Source organism: Erythrolamprus reginae, chromosome 2 (assembly GCF_031021105.1).
Source record: "Erythrolamprus reginae isolate rEryReg1 chromosome 2, rEryReg1.hap1, whole genome shotgun sequence".
Classification (NCBI taxonomy): Eukaryota; Metazoa; Chordata; class Lepidosauria; order Squamata; family Dipsadidae; genus Erythrolamprus; species Erythrolamprus reginae.
In genome coordinates this window covers 101,243,196-101,259,533 of record NC_091951.1, presented here as the reverse complement: position 1 = coordinate 101,259,533, position 16,338 = coordinate 101,243,196, and the positions used below count along the sequence as shown (strand labels likewise).

Here is a 16,338-nt window from a genome sequence, read left to right as displayed (position 1 = left end):
CTGCCTGAACGCCAACAGCAGGGGGTCAGAAAATGCATGCGTGCACACACATCACTCCCCAACGTGATCTAAAGAAATCAGTTTATATTTTCCATTTTAGAAACTAGAGATGGATTCCTCACCTCAGCTCACCACAGCAATTACAGGTCTAAGTGAGTTGTCGGCACAGCTTCCTAGAGATAAATAGCTACCCACATTTCAAGATTAGAGCAAATGAGTCAGATTAAGCTCTTTGCATTAGGTGTTGTTGGCTTCCACCCCCTCCCCCATCAGGCCCCATTTTTACAAATGGAAGATTGTAAGTGTTTGAGTGACATAAACATTCCAACTGATAAAGAGAGCACTTATATGGCAAAAAAGGCTGATAAAATCCAACCTTTCTTGTCGTCTCCTTTTTCTGGTTGCTCCAAACAGATTTGGGGGGGGGGCGATTGGGAGGGCACAATTGAAATACAGTACTCCTTAAAGAACTGAATGGCATGTACATTGTTAGTATCCATGTTTGCTAATTCTACAGTTCAGCAGTTTGATTCTCACACGACTCAAGGTTGACTCAGCCTTCCATCCTTCCGAGGTCGGTAAAATGAGGAGCCAGATTATTGGGAGCAATAGGCTGACTCGGTAAACCACTTACAGAGCACTGTAAAGCACTGTGAAGTGGTATTTAACTCTAAGTGCTATTGCTGTTACTATTTTGTGTTCTTTTGGATTGCGCATTCCATAATAACACCACTATAGTACTGCATGAACCAAATACCAAATCACATGGGCAGCATATAACAACAAAGTCGTTTAACCTCATTTTACAGTTTTCTCTGCTCAGTAGTAAGTTTCACTAAGATCAGTGGGATTCATATTGCCATTATAATATAGCTCTTTCTATGTTGTAATAAATAAAGTACCCAAAGTATCTAAGATCAAGCCTTCAAAACTATGCCCCTATTGTCTCTACGATTGTAGGGAAACACTCTGTTCATTGCCCTCCTAATTCAAACCTAAGTGAAAATGGCACACAAAGACTCTACCTGAAATGAAAACTGGGGCAGGGATGTATGAATATACCACCTCCCTCTTCCTTAAAACCATCTACAAAAAGATATTGACAAAATTGAACGGGTCCAAAGACGGGCTACAAGAATGGTGGAAGGTCTTAAGCATAAAACGTATCAGGAAAGACTTAATGAACTCAATCTGTATAGTCTGGAGGACAGAAGGAAAAGGGGGGACATGATTGAAACATTTAAATATGTTAAAGGGTTAAATAAGGTTCAGGATGGAAGTGTTTTTAATAAGAAAGTGAACACAAGAACAAGGGGACACAATCTGAAGTTAGTTGGGGGAATGATCAAAAGCAACGTGAGAAAATATTATTTCACTGAAAGAGTAGTAGATCCTTGGAACAAACTTCCAGCAGATGTGGTTGGTAAATCCACAGTAACTGAATTTAAACCTGCCTGGGATAAACATATATCCATTGTAAGATAAAATACAGGAAATCGTATAAGGGCAGACTAGATGGACCATGAGGTCTTTTTCTGCCGTCAGTCTTCTATGTTTCTATGTTTCTATCTAAGCTTTGCTGATGGGCATTTTTGTAGGGTGGAGCCTGCTTCACATCTAGTTTTCTTAATATATACCACAAATGGACAATTGCTTTCAGGCAGCTCCAGCTTTTCGAAGATCTTTTCCTAGAATCAGCTGATCCCTGGCAAACTATCTCTGGAGAAAGGCTAAGAAAAAAAACAGTATGGAAAAAGGGCTTGCATTTACTGTACTAAAGTCAGCTTTAAAAGGTAGTTGAAAGTGATCCAGCTACCCAGATCACTGTTGAAATTGAACTCAAGGGGGGGAAAAGACAGGTTAGAATTATAATCAATAACAATGAGAAATAGTTTTATACATGTGTATATTTGCCTTTATGCACTTTCTAGTTTTATATCCAGTATTATATTTTAAGCCCTCTTGGGAGAAAAGCCTTGTTTCATAATTCAAACTAACATAAACTTACTTAGGACTGAGTTCCAATAAATTGGGTATGATTTCATTCTGAATACACATTCACTGGAGCATGTATCTCATTCTCTGGCAATGGTACCTAATAAATGCTCCCTTGGCTCCCAGCAAGGCATTCCTGAAGAAAGTAATCAGTAGAAAAGGTATTTATGGCCTTTAAACGGACCAGTGTAAACCTGTTCTTTATAGTTGAAGCTGCTTTAATTTTCAGACTTGGGAAAGTGGGCAGAGGCCGATGAAAATTGAAATATACAGATTATAATCAGGGATTATTTGACATCAAGAAATGGAAAATGTTTCAAAAGGAAATACAATGGCACTCATAAATTCTTTATAAAGTCTGTGTATGATTTCCAGGGTATCAAGTGTTTTCAAAACTGAATCTCCTTCATCACTCCTTGAGATCTAATATTCCAGCAACCATATTCCCAGCCAATATAGGCCAGTCATAAACTAGAGACATAGGTAGAGGTCAATCTACAAGCAAGAAGGTTTGCAATACTTTTGATCAAAATCATTGATCAAAAATTTTATCAGTGGTCAGCTCAATTTAATATAAAAACATCAGTTGATAAATAAATGCATTCTAGAAAGTTGGGTATATTTGCTTCGTGCAGCATAAACAATTATTAGCTTTGATTTTCATCTATGGGGTTTAAATAGTAACAAATTATTCATGGCATGAGTTTTTGTCAGCAAATGCTAACCTTCGTTTTAGCCATGGTAGCTCCTACATGGTGCCTGTGAAGTGTCAGCATAATCCACAGAGTGCAATTTCATAATGGATAAGCTGCCTCTGTCCTTAATGGACACTACAGTTGTCAACTTTTAAAAGATGGGACATTTTAAATTCAAGTTTAGCCGAACAGCACTTAGCGGCAATTTTAATGCATTGTTATTACAGAACTGAGACATGTGGGTGTGCATTGCTTATTTGCTTATTTGCTACGCTTATTCTTCAAAATATATTGCAGTAAACATCTTTCTCTTTAAAAAAAGATTCAAGAGGCAGAGTTTTAAAGAGTGTGTAGTTTATTGTAGTTCCTTGGTTTTATGCTCATTCACAATTTGCAATTTTGCAGTCCTTTTGTGTTCATTATCTAAACATTATCCTTGGTGCCAGAAAAGCTACAAGGTCCAAAGAATGATGGATACATCCATGAATTTAATTGATGGTTGTTTTGACTTTAAAAAAATATTGAAGCTATGCTCATTTCTGAAGAAAGGATGGATATGACACCATAATATGATTAAACATGCCTTAACTCTGGTACACTTGTGCCTCTGAACAGCTCAGATATTCTTGCATTGCTATTCATTAAATTAAGTTCCTTGCATTGAACCTGGGCTTCTGAAGGAATGGATGACTCACTGGTCAGAGCTTAGTTCAACAGTCACTGAATTTTTTCCCCTTTATCCTGCTCATTTGATTTCATTTCCTTTCCAGGTAGCCCTTGACTCCTTGACTTTCTATCAGCAGCACTGGATGAGAATTCCTAGAGCTCACTAACGTGGCCAGCAGCAATGGATTTTGTGATGAAACAAGCCTTAGGGGGTAAGTCTTGCCTCCTCACGATATTCTCTTCGTTCCACTGTTCTAAGCACTTAAGATTGAATTTCTGGTGGGCTTCCTTGCATGAGAGTCTACTTCTGGTCCTTCCACTTTTCTGTAGGATTAAGATCAGAACTTTGACATGGCCATTCCCTTCTTCTGCTTTTACCAAACTTTGGCGGTACAACTTGTGTGTTTTGAGTCATTGCTGCATTACCCACTTCTTTTGATCTTCAATTGAAGGCCAGATACTTTGACATTTTCCTGTTAATTTTGCTGTTACTATTCAAAATTCATAGTCCCATCAATCAGTGGTGGGATTCAAAAATTCTTACTACCTATTCTATGGGATTGACATGGTTTGGGTTGGTGGGTGTGGCAGGCAAGGATACTGTAAAATCTCCATTCCCTCCTCACTCCAGGGGAAAGATACTGAAAAATCCCCATTTCCTCCCGCTCAGTTGGGACTCGGGAGGCAGAGAATAGTTGGGGACAGGGGCAGTCAGAGGTGGTATGTACCGGTTCTCCGAACTATCACAAGCCCTGGTCCAGAGGTAGCATATTTGGGTCTATAGGCCCAAATCATGATACTGCCACCATCATGTTTCACAGATAGGATGAGACTCTTATGCTGGAATGCAGTGTTTGCTTTCACTGAATAAGATGTTTTTCATTCAAGCCAAAAAATTCTTATTATGATCTTGTCTGTCCTCAGAACATTCTTCCAATTGTTTTCTAGCTCATCCACATGGGGTTTCAGAAATTGTAGATAGGAAGGAATAGTATTATTTTTGAAGAGCAGTGGCATTCCTTAAACTACCATGCAGCACACAAGTACAAGTGCAAGCGTGGTTTTGAGTACATATTTTACAAAAATACATGGAGATTTTAGGAAAAAGGATGGTAGGCATGCTAGTGCACTTATGCACGCCTCTTGTAGACCTCTTAGGAATGGGGTGAAGTCAATAGTAGACAGTTTAAAGTTAAGGTTTCGGGGGGGGGGGAGAAACTACAGAGGCAGGTAGTGTTCTCGTTATAGTGGTATCACAAACACTGACATTTGTCAATGCAAAAGAGGCTTGGGGGTTTTGTTTTGTTTTTTGACATTGTCCTGAAATATTATGTAATAATAATAATAATAATAATAATAATAATAATAATAATAATAATAATAAATTAAACTTGTATGCTGCCCCTCTCCGAAGACTCGGGGTGGGTATCCCAGTGATGGCAAGCTTTTTTTGGTTCATGTGCCAAGATGGTATGTGTGTATGTGTTAACGCGCTCGCACATGCCTATTTCCTCCCCCTCATGCATGTGTATTCTTCCACAGTGCCCCCTGTGCATGCACACAATCCCCCCCACCTGCAAATGTGCACAGGCCTCACTGAAGATTGGAAGGTGAAAAACAGCCCAATGGATTTCTGGTTTGCCCATTGTGCTGTTTTTCGTACTCCAGAGGCTTCAGGAGAGCTTCCTGAAGCCCCGGAGTGCAAAAAACAGCTCAACAGGCAAACCGGAAGTCTGTTTTTCCGAACTTCCAGTTCATCCGTTGGATGATTGGATTGTTTTTTGCACTCCGGGGCTGTAGGAAACGTCCTTAAAACCTCTGGGGGGTGAAAGAGCCTTCCCCAAGGCCGAAAATCATCTGGCCAGCACACACATGCGCACTTGAGCTGACATAGGGTAAATCCACCTGTGGCACACATGCCATAGGTTCACCATCACTCTTATATGCCATGCTCTTGTGATCTTGGTTGGTCATCCACTCCTGGGGATGGAAAAAATGATGATGAATTGCTGGACAGTGGGAACAAACACTTTGGGAATATTTACAAAAAACATTTTGGCAAGTTTTGTAAAAAAAAAGTTTACAAAAAGTTCATGATTGATTGATTGATTAATTGATTTGACTTCTATGCCGCCCAATCCCGAAGGACTCAGGGCGGCTTACAACAACGATATAAGTACAATAAAAATAAATACAGAACAGTAAAAGAAGTCGAACAGTTAGCTGAAATTAAAACATAACAAACTAAAAAAAAGTTTTGTAAACTTTTTCAATCTGATGGGTATCAGGAGTGGGTTGGTTTTTTTCAAGCAGTAACACACTTCTACAACCTATCTTACAAAGCTCGGACTTTTTATGTGAATATCTGGAATTCTGTCCTTTAAATAAGGCAGGACATCCCAAACACATAGTGCTTATCAAATGTGTAGATCCCTTGCGCAGGTAAAACCTATAGTTTACAACAGAGAAGTCCAAAAAAACAAAAATCCTGTTAAATTCTCAGCTGACATCTATTACAAAATGTGAATGCCCATAGATGTGATTGGAGAGAGTTTCAAGGCCTATAAAAAAAAAAGAGGACTTGGCCACAAGTTATCCATCTCTGCTTTTGAGCTTCTGAGAGATCAAGGGAAATCCCCTTTCATTGTATCATTGTAAAAAGTCTGTAAAGTAGTGGCTTTGAGAGAAAGGACTGGCTCAATTTTATCCCACGAGCTTCAAAGTCAAATAGAATTTGAACTTGGATTTCTGAGTCCCAGCCCAATTCCTTAACTATGCTGTCCGATTAGTTCTTGAACTTTACTTATTGCTAATATAAGTAAAGTTCTCTTTTTGTTTTGTTTTATTTAAGAAGATAGAACTGTCCAGACAATTGCCCCACATTTAACACAAACATAAGTACAAAGGTATTGCTTATATAATATTGTACTCAAGCTTAGACAGTGTTGTCGTAATGGGAAAACCAAGACAATTAAGAGAGAAAGAGAGAGAGAGAAAGGCCCTTTTAAAAAATAGTGTTCTTATTCATATGTCTAGTGACATCTGAGCTCCCCCTAGAGATCCACCAAGGAAATTTGCTAATTGTCTCACCTACTGGCTTCTCACAATCAGGAAGGAGATATATTGGTTCTGAGATTCTGCCTTGGAGAGAGACTTGTTTGCTTGCTTTTATCCTGCCTTTATTATTATAAATAACTGAAGGCTGTGTGCATATCTAATACAACAACATGTGAGGAGTGTTCAGCTAAGAGAGAGTGACTGGCCCAAAATCACCCTCTTTCAGGCCTAAAACACCCATCTAGGTTTCCATCTAGAAAAGAAAGTATAAGTCACTGGTCCTGGTAGACATTACAATAGGGTGGGGTTTTTTATAAGGCTGATGGAGAAGCTTACAGTCATTTTGCCTGACTGAAGAAACTTCAATCCACCCTGTCCTTATTTTTCTCCTTAATAGTAGAAGTGAATAATACCAGCCTGCTGGGAAATTTGTTTGTTGTTTGTTTGTTTGATGGTTTGATTGGTTGATTGGTTGGTTGGTTGGTTGGTTTGTTGATGGCTTGCTTGCTTGCTTGCTTGCTTGCTTGCTTGCTTGCTTGCTTGCTTGCTTGCTTGCTTGCTTGCTTGCTTGCTTGCTTGCTTGCTTGCTTGCTTGCTTGCTTGCTTGCTTGCTTGCTTGCTTGCTTGCTTCCTTGCTTCCTTGCTTCCTTGCTTCCTTGCTTCCTTGCTTCCTTGCTTCCTTGCTTCCTTGCTTCCTTGCTTTATGCCACCCTTCTCCTTAGACTCTGGGCAGCTTATAACATGTTATCAATACCATTTTTAACAGAGTCAGCATATTGCCCCCATAATACAGGTCCTCATTTTACCCACCTAGGAAGGATGGAAGGCTGAGTCAACCTTGAGTCGCTGATGAGATTTCAACCGCTGACCTACAGATCTACAGTCAGCTTCAGTGGCCTGCAGTACTGCACTCTACCCACTGCGCCACCTCGGCTCATTATGAATGAAATGCTGAAAAGAAACGGGATATTCCCACAGGAGTCCCTCTTACTATGTTTTCTTCAACCATGTCATGTGCAGGGGCCACGAAGGACATGGGTAAAATGTTGGGAGGAGAAGAGGAAAAAGACCCCGATGCCCAGAAAAAAGAAGAAGAACGACAAGAAGCCTTACGCCAGCAAGAGGAAGAGCGCAAGGCAAAGCATGCCCGCATGGAGGCAGAACGGGAAAAGGTTCGGCAGCAAATCCGTGACAAGGTGGGTCACCTTCCTGCCGGGTATTGTTTGGACTATAAGACGCACCCTCCCCCAAAAGTCTGTGCGTCTTATAGAGTGAATATTAGGGCAGCAAGAGGGAGTGGGTTTATGCAGCACCAATCAACTCTTCTAGGCGGCGAAGATTGCCGCCACCACCACCTATCACTGCCTATCGCTGCCACTGCTACCTATCACCATCTATTGCTGCCGCATTCACAGCAATCATTTGTGAATGGGCCATGGCGGTGGCGGTGGTGGTGAATGAGCGACAATAGTGAATGGGCCTTGGCAGCGAATGGGCCACAGCAAACAGGGAACAACGAATGGGTAGGAGAGGCAGAGGCAGAATTTTTTTTTCTTGTTTTCTTCATTAAAGCTAATGTGTGTCTTATAGTCTGAAAAATGCGGTAATCTCTGTGTCACTAAGCTCTTGAGGGAGTGGTTTGGAAGAAATGGTAAGAAAAGAATAGAGAGTAGGGAGACTGAGCTTTAGGAAACTGGAGAAGTGATTTATTTTATTATTATTATTATTATTATTATTATTATTATTATTATTATTATTATTTATTAGATTTGTATGCCGCCCCTCTCCATAGACTCGGGGCGGCTCACAACAGTGATAAAAAACAATACATGGTAACAAATCTAATACTTAAAATCTAAAATAACAGTTTTACATTAAAAAGTCTAAAAAGGAAAAAAAAAAAGCAATAGATAGATGTCTCGGTTCTCCCAAGTCTGACGACAGATTATTCTTGATCATGATGGCCAACACATGGCTTCTTTTCTTAAAGTACAAAAACTCCAGTTTTGAGAAGCCACTCAATCTAACCTGAATTATTTGAAAAATGCATTGATTACCCAGAAAAATTTGTAACTTTTAAGCAGTTGTTGTTAAACTATAATCTCTCCTATTGGTTGTTGGTGAAGGAGCAATAATTGAGGGGAATATACCTCCGACATCATGATGTCATTACATGCTGTTTTCATGATAGTTTCATAATCAGGGTCATCATTTTGACTTCTTCCTGCCTTGTTATAGAGGCCACCATTCCTTATTATTGGCCCTGCATCAGCTACTGGCGGTTGTAGTTTAATGATGTCTGAAGGTGCAGTAATTCTACCCTAAGGCTTGACATTTGGATGGCCATGCCAACTCCTTCATGCATCAGCTTTTTAATAAAAGGAGAAAGAAAGCCAGAAATATTGTCATGTAACTACGCCATATCTAATGTAACCTTCCCATAGGCACAGGGCTTTCTGACTAGTATGGGCTGGAGCTGGGATAGGCAAAGTTGGCTCTTCTGTGACTTGTGGACTTCAACTCCCAGAATTCCTGACCCAATCATGCTAGCTGAGGAATCCTGGGAGTTGAAGTCCACATGTCATAGAAGAGCCAACTTTGCCTACTCCTGGGCTAGAGAAATTACAGGAGGTGGGAATATTGCAAAACTCAATAGATAATATCCCTTACAGATCCAGCATCTACAACAGGAATGGAGATCTTCCAGTCCATGGGATTAAACCCTTCCCAGTTGCTCCATGTAGCCCTTAGAGACCCAAGCCAGGCCCCTCTCCTTCCTTGAACCCCTTGGTCTCTCCCTGGAACCCTGCCCCTCCCCCCATCTGCCTTCCCACTGAAGGGCTGCAACCTCAGGTCTCTATTGCACTTGAAATGTGGCTTCCCCAAAAGGGAACAATGAAGATTGGGCAAAGATGACACCTGGGCAGCCAGCACCTGAAGGTAAGAATATAAAAGTAGCCCTGCTGGATCAGGCCAGCACCCATTTTAGTCCAGTATTTCCATTCTCAACTAGAGGTCCATGGGGGTGCAGCCAACTACGCCCAATTCCCTGCCCTGTGCTTTGGGAAACGCATGGAACAACCGAATTCCTGAAAGATGAGCTCAGGTGTCAGAAAGGGCTTCTGACACCTGGAAACAGGGTAGCGTCCAGAGAATGGGAAGGGAAGCAGTGTACAGCCATGAAACCATCTGCTCCCTGGTAAGGGATCGAATCCTGTTGTCCCCGCTTGATTGACAGCATTATGCCAGCAGGATAAGCCTGCACATGGAGAACAAAGGCTCCCAGTTTTGTCCCTCTTCACTGAATTAAAGCAACAAGGGCCCTTACCATGAGCTCTTGAATCTACTTGTATCCCCACTGGAACATCCCAGCATTGCTTGTTCCTCACTGCAGCTGTTCCAGACGAATGAAAGAGAAACCCACCTGCACGCAACATGATTGTGCTCATTCACCTTCTAAACATTATTCCTTCTTTTTCGTTCTGCAAAGAACAGCCTCTTCTCTGTAGCTCTTATTCCAGGGCCAGCTATAATTATTTAAACAGCTTCTATTGGAGTCCAGCAACTAGAGGTGAAGTGGCCTCTGCCAGGCCGTTAAGATTACCATCTCCTTTGCTCCTTTGATGTGAACTTTTGTTGCTGTTGCTGCTGCTGATAATCCTTCAATGTACTAAAACTGGTCAATGTTTAGCTGCTTGATGTTAAGGGAAAGGCCGCTTTTTGCTATTAGCAACAGTCATTCGTTCAGCTGCATAGCCCATCCACTGTTCCTCTTTACATTTTTTTTTTACCCTTTTGTTTGGAGTTTTCCTTTTCTGGATCTAAGAGCCCACCTCTGGAGAAGTGCTAATCTGTTCAGCAGAATGATATGATCTATCCCAGCTTCCAGGCTGGCTCTCCCCAGGGATTATATGCACTTGTTCATGAATGATTGTCCTCTGATGCCTATTTCTCTATTTGACTGCAGCAAGAGGAGAATCATTCATAGAGATTTGGAGTGTGGTCTCAAGGGGCATATAAATTTAACAAATAAATGAATTGCCTTCGGGCCAGGCGTGAGCCATCGTATCCTGCGCTGAATCTGGGTGCTAATAGAGTGTTCTTTGGCATCCTCCTTTGCTATTTTCTTTCACTCCGTCATTCCTCTCCTCCTGGCTTATTTGTCTTCTAAAAAGGAGAATATAGGTCGCTGGAAATAACTAAATTTCAGTGTCTGTCATCTGCCTTTAAAAAAAAATTAAAATAAGAGAGTGACAGCTAGGCACAAGCAGGCACTGCTCTCCCTTTAAATAATTATGCAGAATTTGAGCCAGTGTTCTTTGCCTAGCTTTCTGTGTATCTGCGTATCTTTTTTTTACTATTAATGCCTGGCCCTTCTTTACAGACAGTGAGCTCAATGAAGACAGGCTCCAGTTCATGACAAGGTTGCTTATTCATTCATTTCCCTAACACCTTTTTAGGTCAGTTCTTCATTCTGTGGCAGCAAGAGAGAACCAGCACTGATACGATTACTTGAATGCTGAGATGTTTGAAGTGTTTCTGTTGAGCTCTTCCAGTGCAATCCAGCTTGCAAAACAAGTGTTGGATGTCATAGATGATACCAAAAAGAATTAAAGGGAAATTATCTCAGTGGTGGGAAGCAATTATAGAAATGTGAATTGAAAACATTATGTGTAACAGGTGCACCAAGAAGGGATAGACCAGAAATACTGTACACATAAAAATTGCTATAAATGCAAAGCATCAGCTAAATTGGAAGGAGTAAGAATGGGGGAATGCCTAATAAGATTGAGAATAAGTTTCTTTGGAAGAATTAATTTTGCTGAAAGAAAATTCAGTAGCATACCAAGTGTTGAACAGAGAACTAAATGGAAGGGAAATTGTCTTCATTTTTCGTTAATAAGCTTCTTAGAGGCACATCCTCCTGGAAAGTTCTTCTCTTTTTCTTATTCCTACTGAAAATTTGAACATGAGAGCACTGTCGTATATATATATCCCAGTGAGAGCATGTGGCTAGCTGATGAGGCCAGAACAAGGCCAAAATAGATCTATCCTAGTCTCCCTTAATTTTCAAAAAAGCTCAAAAAATAAAGGGAACACTCCAATAACACATCCTAGATCTGAATGAATGAAATACTCTCATTTAATATTTCATTTGCACAACTATTCCATTTGCACAACAGCACGTGAAATTGATTGTCAATCAGTGTTGCTTCCTAAGTGGACAGTTTGATTTCACAGAAGTTTCATTTACTTGGAGTTATATTGTGTTGTTTAAGTGTTCCCTTTATTTTTTTGAGCATATATATATATATATATATACACATACACATACAACTTTGAATGGTCACTAAATGCTGTTGGTAAGTCAAGGACTACGTGTATAAAGATCATTGCATGCAAAATTAGTATCAATTCCACAAAAAACATGTTTGCTAATGAACAGGGCAGGCTTTCTCTCCTGAGTCATTGCCTCTGCCAATCACAGCCCCACTTTTGCCTATAGGCATCCTCAGATTATTAACAGGGCTGCTGTAGGTCTGCTCTTATTATTCACCCTAGAAATGGTAATATTAAAGTAATGTGTCCTTATCTGCAATTCCCAAGATCTTTCTCCAGATTTATTAATTATTTTATTTATTGTAATTTATATGCCGCTCATTCCAAACGGACTCTGAGTGGCTACAAATAGGGCATTTGTGGCTATATAGATATAGATAGGGTGTTTGTGGCTACCAGGGGCCAGCCCATGATATGTTTTTATTGGGGCTGATGAGAAGTGAAGACTGCAGGTTAAGCAAAGGAGCACATTATATTTCGCATTTGCTTTAGGTTCTGTATGTTCTTAGACTTCTTTACTATGTCACGAGAGGAGAGGAAAATGTTATGCGGGCACATAGCACCCTCAAATTCTTTTTTTTTAAAATAATATTTTTTATTTACAAGACTATATACAAAGACATAACAACATATAAACATCAATAGACAATATACAATATACAATAACAACGGAAAATACATTTAAAAGGTTGGGCGGGTGAACAGCAGATCTATGATAATAAGTTGTGCTATGAATATTCTCAATATCCTGATATAGTATAGTTAAATAATTACATTGTATATAAATAAGAGATAAAGTTGAGTATGAAATAGCAGAAAAATTATAAGTAGATAGGTTTGGTTTTCGTAAATATCATATTTCATTCTTTTACTAAAATAGAATAAACACCAGACTGTTATTTTTGTATACATACAGTCACAATTGTTAATTAATCAGATTTTCTTCTCTCTTTTTTTTTCCTTTTTCTATCCAGCGGTAGAAAGAGTCCCAGCAGTTATAAAAGACAGAATCTTCGTTATTTCTAAGTTCCATAGTTAGTTTGGTCATTTCTGCGCAGCTTCTAATCTTTTCTAATATTAGTCCATCATGTGACATGTCATCATTTTTCCACCATTGTGCGAATGCTAGTCTGGCTGCTGTAGTAATATGTATAACTAGGTAGATTTGATTTTTTTTTTCAACTTTTGTCTTATAATACCCAAGAGGAAACATTCTGGAGTTTTATCTATCTCTATGTTGAGGATTTCATCTAGCCAGATTCCTATTTTTTTCCAGTATGAGTACCCTCAAATGCTTTAGCCAGATATCCAGGGTAGAACTTAACACTATTTAATCCACTTTCCAACATGGGGTCTTAAAGCCATGTCAAACGACAACTCTCGTTCCCTATATCAAGCATAGTCATTTGGAATGCTAGCTATGGTTATTGTAAAACATCCTTCACTGAGTCGGCAAGGAAGTTACTTTTCTAAATGAATGCAAAATCATAAAATATTTTTCCAGGTTTTCCATTCACGTGAAAGGTAAGGGGTTAGTGTTGCCTCGGATTTCATTCAGGGTCCATGTGGTGTTCCAATACTTGCTGTACCGTCTAGATGCTGTCTTAGCATAGACCAGTGTTTCCCAACCTTGGCAACTTGAAGATATTTGGACTTCAACTCCCAGAATTCCCCAGCCAGCGAATGCTGGCTGGGGAATTCTGGGAGTTGAAGTCCAGATATCTTCAAATTGCCAAGGTTGGGAAACACTGGCTTAGGCAGTAAGGGAAATATATACAAAGGCAACAGAAGGTGCAGTTTTTGCCTCACAATTATCCATAAAATGTAAAGTTCTTTCCTGTACAGCGTTCGTGTTCAGAACAGACTTTTATCACTATGGAAGCAGCTGATGTCATTTACTGGAGCAGCTGGTTAATCTCCAGAAGCCTCAGTGATTAAGCTAATGCAACCTTAATTTAGGACACCTGTGACCCAAGGCCCAGTGGTGTTGCAAGTCAAGATCTACCTTCTCCTGCCTTTCTCTGAGCAGTCTTGTGTGTCTTGTCCCCCGACATAGTATGGCCTGAAGAAGAAAGAGGAGAAAGAAGCAGAGGAGAAGGCGGCCCTGGAACAGCCCTGCGAGGGGAGCCTGACGCGACCCAAGAAAGCCATCCCAGCCGGCTGTGGAGATGACGAAGATGAGGATGAGGAGAGCATTCTGGATACGGTGCTCAAGTATCTGCCGGGTCCACTGCAAGACATGTTCAAGAAGTAGCCGCCATACCAGCCCAAATCCCACCCAGAGTTTCCTGGTGTTGTCGATGCAACACCCGGTTGAGGACTTTGGGTGGTGAAGGGACTTTCTTTTGGGGGTTTCATGGGGCATTTTTCCTTTCCAGTTTTTGTTTCAAGGGGAGACTTCACACATCTTTGTGCCACAGGCCTTTCCCAGGCCGGCTTCTCGGTCCCCAAGGGAAGCACGTCAGGCACGGGACGTACTCCCTACCCTGCCTCCTTGCTATCATCACTCTAGGCTGCTGGATTCCTTGGAGCCACAGGCCGGGCACTGCCAGGAGTTTTACCTCCTTCCCCTCCCCCCTCCCAACGCAGAGCTGGAGTGGCGTTCTGTGGTGCCAAAGGGCCAGCGGACTAGAAACTCAAAGCAAAGCAAAAACAAATGGGAACTGGGACCAAATTCAATGACACAACCTCACGGGGTCTTGGAGGAGGAGGCGGCACCAGAGAGAGGCCAGGCCCCTGCACAATCCTCTGAGCCTGCCTCCTTCCCCCATATTCCTTAACCCTGTAATGACTGCCAAACAGAGATTTGTGGCCTGTTGATCTCTGTTCTGCTGTTCCTGCCTAATTCATGGGGGCCAAGGTAGCCCCTGCACATTCCATCTCTAACTAGTTAGGAGTTAGATACACACACACACACACTATCCCAATCCTCGCTTCAGGGCTGTAGGCAATAGTCTTATCATACGCTGGGGAAGGAAGGATTTATTCCTGAAAAGAATCACATTCCTACCACAAGCCTAGCATGGAGGCCCATTGTAAAGAATTGTGAGTTACTAGTAGGGGGGGGGAATACCTGGGCTGCTTAGGGGGCCCTGAGAGAGATGTGATCCCCCCCCCTCTTCCTTCATCTAGTAGTAGTATTTTATTCCAAAAAAAAAGTTTTCTAGCTGACACATTGGTAGACTTTTACAGAGTAAAAAGAAAATCAAAGCATGAAATCACACACTCCTTCCCATGATGCAGAAAAGCAATGAATGTGGAGATCGGTTTACTGACCAAAATGAGGACACTTGAAGGAATGGGATGCGTTCGTGCATTCGCCCCAAGGATGCTTGCTTTCTTTAGGAAGTTGTAGGAATGCCCTGCATTAATACTTATAGAGAGAGCAGCACAGCCTCTCAAGCCAGGGAGTTTTGGTCGTCTACTACAGTGTTTCCCAACCTTGGCAACTTGAAGATATTTGGACTTCAACTCCCAGAATTCCCCAGCCAGCATTCGCTGGCTGGGGAATTCTGGGAGTTGAAGTCCAAATATCTTCAAGTTGCCAAGGTTGGGAAACACTTGTCTACTAGACCAAAGGGTCTGCGTTAAAGGCAGTAAGCTCGTCCCCATCATATCTTGATCCTGGGATGCTGATAATCTCTTTTCCAATGGAAACACAATGGCCCACACAAATATTAGCACAACTGTTCTTGCATCCAAGGTACAAATTGTTTCCTTTTCCTTTTTCACTGAAGCGTCTAGAAAGATTGCAACCATGCATACCCAGATGCTGATTCCAAAGGGTTCATCCTTCGTAGTTTATGAGAAAATCTTCCCACTTTTCAATATCTGCTGCCCGATGTGGCCTGGGAGTATGGTGGGCACCCAACCCACCCACCAGCATACGGCAGTAGTTCCCCTCCACTGCACGGTTGTTGCATTCACTCCATGGCCGATTCTCCCCATTGTTTCTTCAAAGCCACAACATTACACAGAAAGGGGTGACTATGAGACAAGGAGGAAGCCTCACTGCTGATTTGGCCCGGTGCCCTCTCCCCAGAAACCAACAGTCCTTGAAAACAAAAATCAAACGTCCATCCTTCTATGGGGAAGTTTTGTAGTTTTCATTCTTGTGTTTATTTGGGAAGAAGGAAGGCCTGGATTATTTGGTAAATTTTCCTGGTACTCTGTCCCTTCTACTTTTGTTTCGGGATGGGGTCAAGTTTGAATTTGGGAGTTATCTCCCTGCATTCAAAAATCCACCGTTTTTTTTTTCCTTTCTATCCTTCCTTTCTTCCTTAATAGTTAAAGCCATATCAGTTAGACTGCAATACTATCAACGCTAAAAACTCTGCAGGCTGCGCTCTGTCATGCTATATAAAGGAGCGTCCTGGGGTCAGGGACCACCCCTTACCCCCTTGCCTGCTTGTCTTTGTCTCTGGCCGCCCAACATGTTTTGCATAGGTATCTCTGTAACAGGGTAAAACACCCCAACACTTGTTATCTGTCTAATTGTCTCTGCTAGTCACTCATTCAATGGTCATCATAGAGCCCCATGGAGCTGGGAAGAAAAGGTCCTCGGGCAAAACGAAAAGGGGACCAG

At 41.3% G+C, this 16,338-nt stretch overlaps 1 protein-coding gene across 3 annotated transcripts in view; it reads left to right on the top strand.

Annotated features, from left to right (window-relative positions):
• The window catches only part of CPLX2 (complexin 2), a 183,204-nt gene extending 167,991 nt beyond the window's left edge, over window positions 1–15,213 (top strand). For all 3 annotated transcript variants that reach the window (XM_070735833.1, XM_070735834.1, XM_070735835.1), the window contains 3 exons: window positions 3,461–3,568; window positions 7,434–7,609; window positions 13,810–15,213. In XM_070735833.1, the coding sequence (XP_070591934.1) occupies window positions 3,538–3,568; window positions 7,434–7,609; window positions 13,810–14,007 (405 nt within the window). In that variant the 5' untranslated portion in view covers window positions 3,461–3,537 and the 3' untranslated portion in view covers window positions 14,008–15,213. The remainder of the gene's footprint in view (window positions 1–3,460; window positions 3,569–7,433; window positions 7,610–13,809) is intronic.
• The last annotated feature ends 1,125 nt before the right edge of the window (window positions 15,214–16,338 follow it).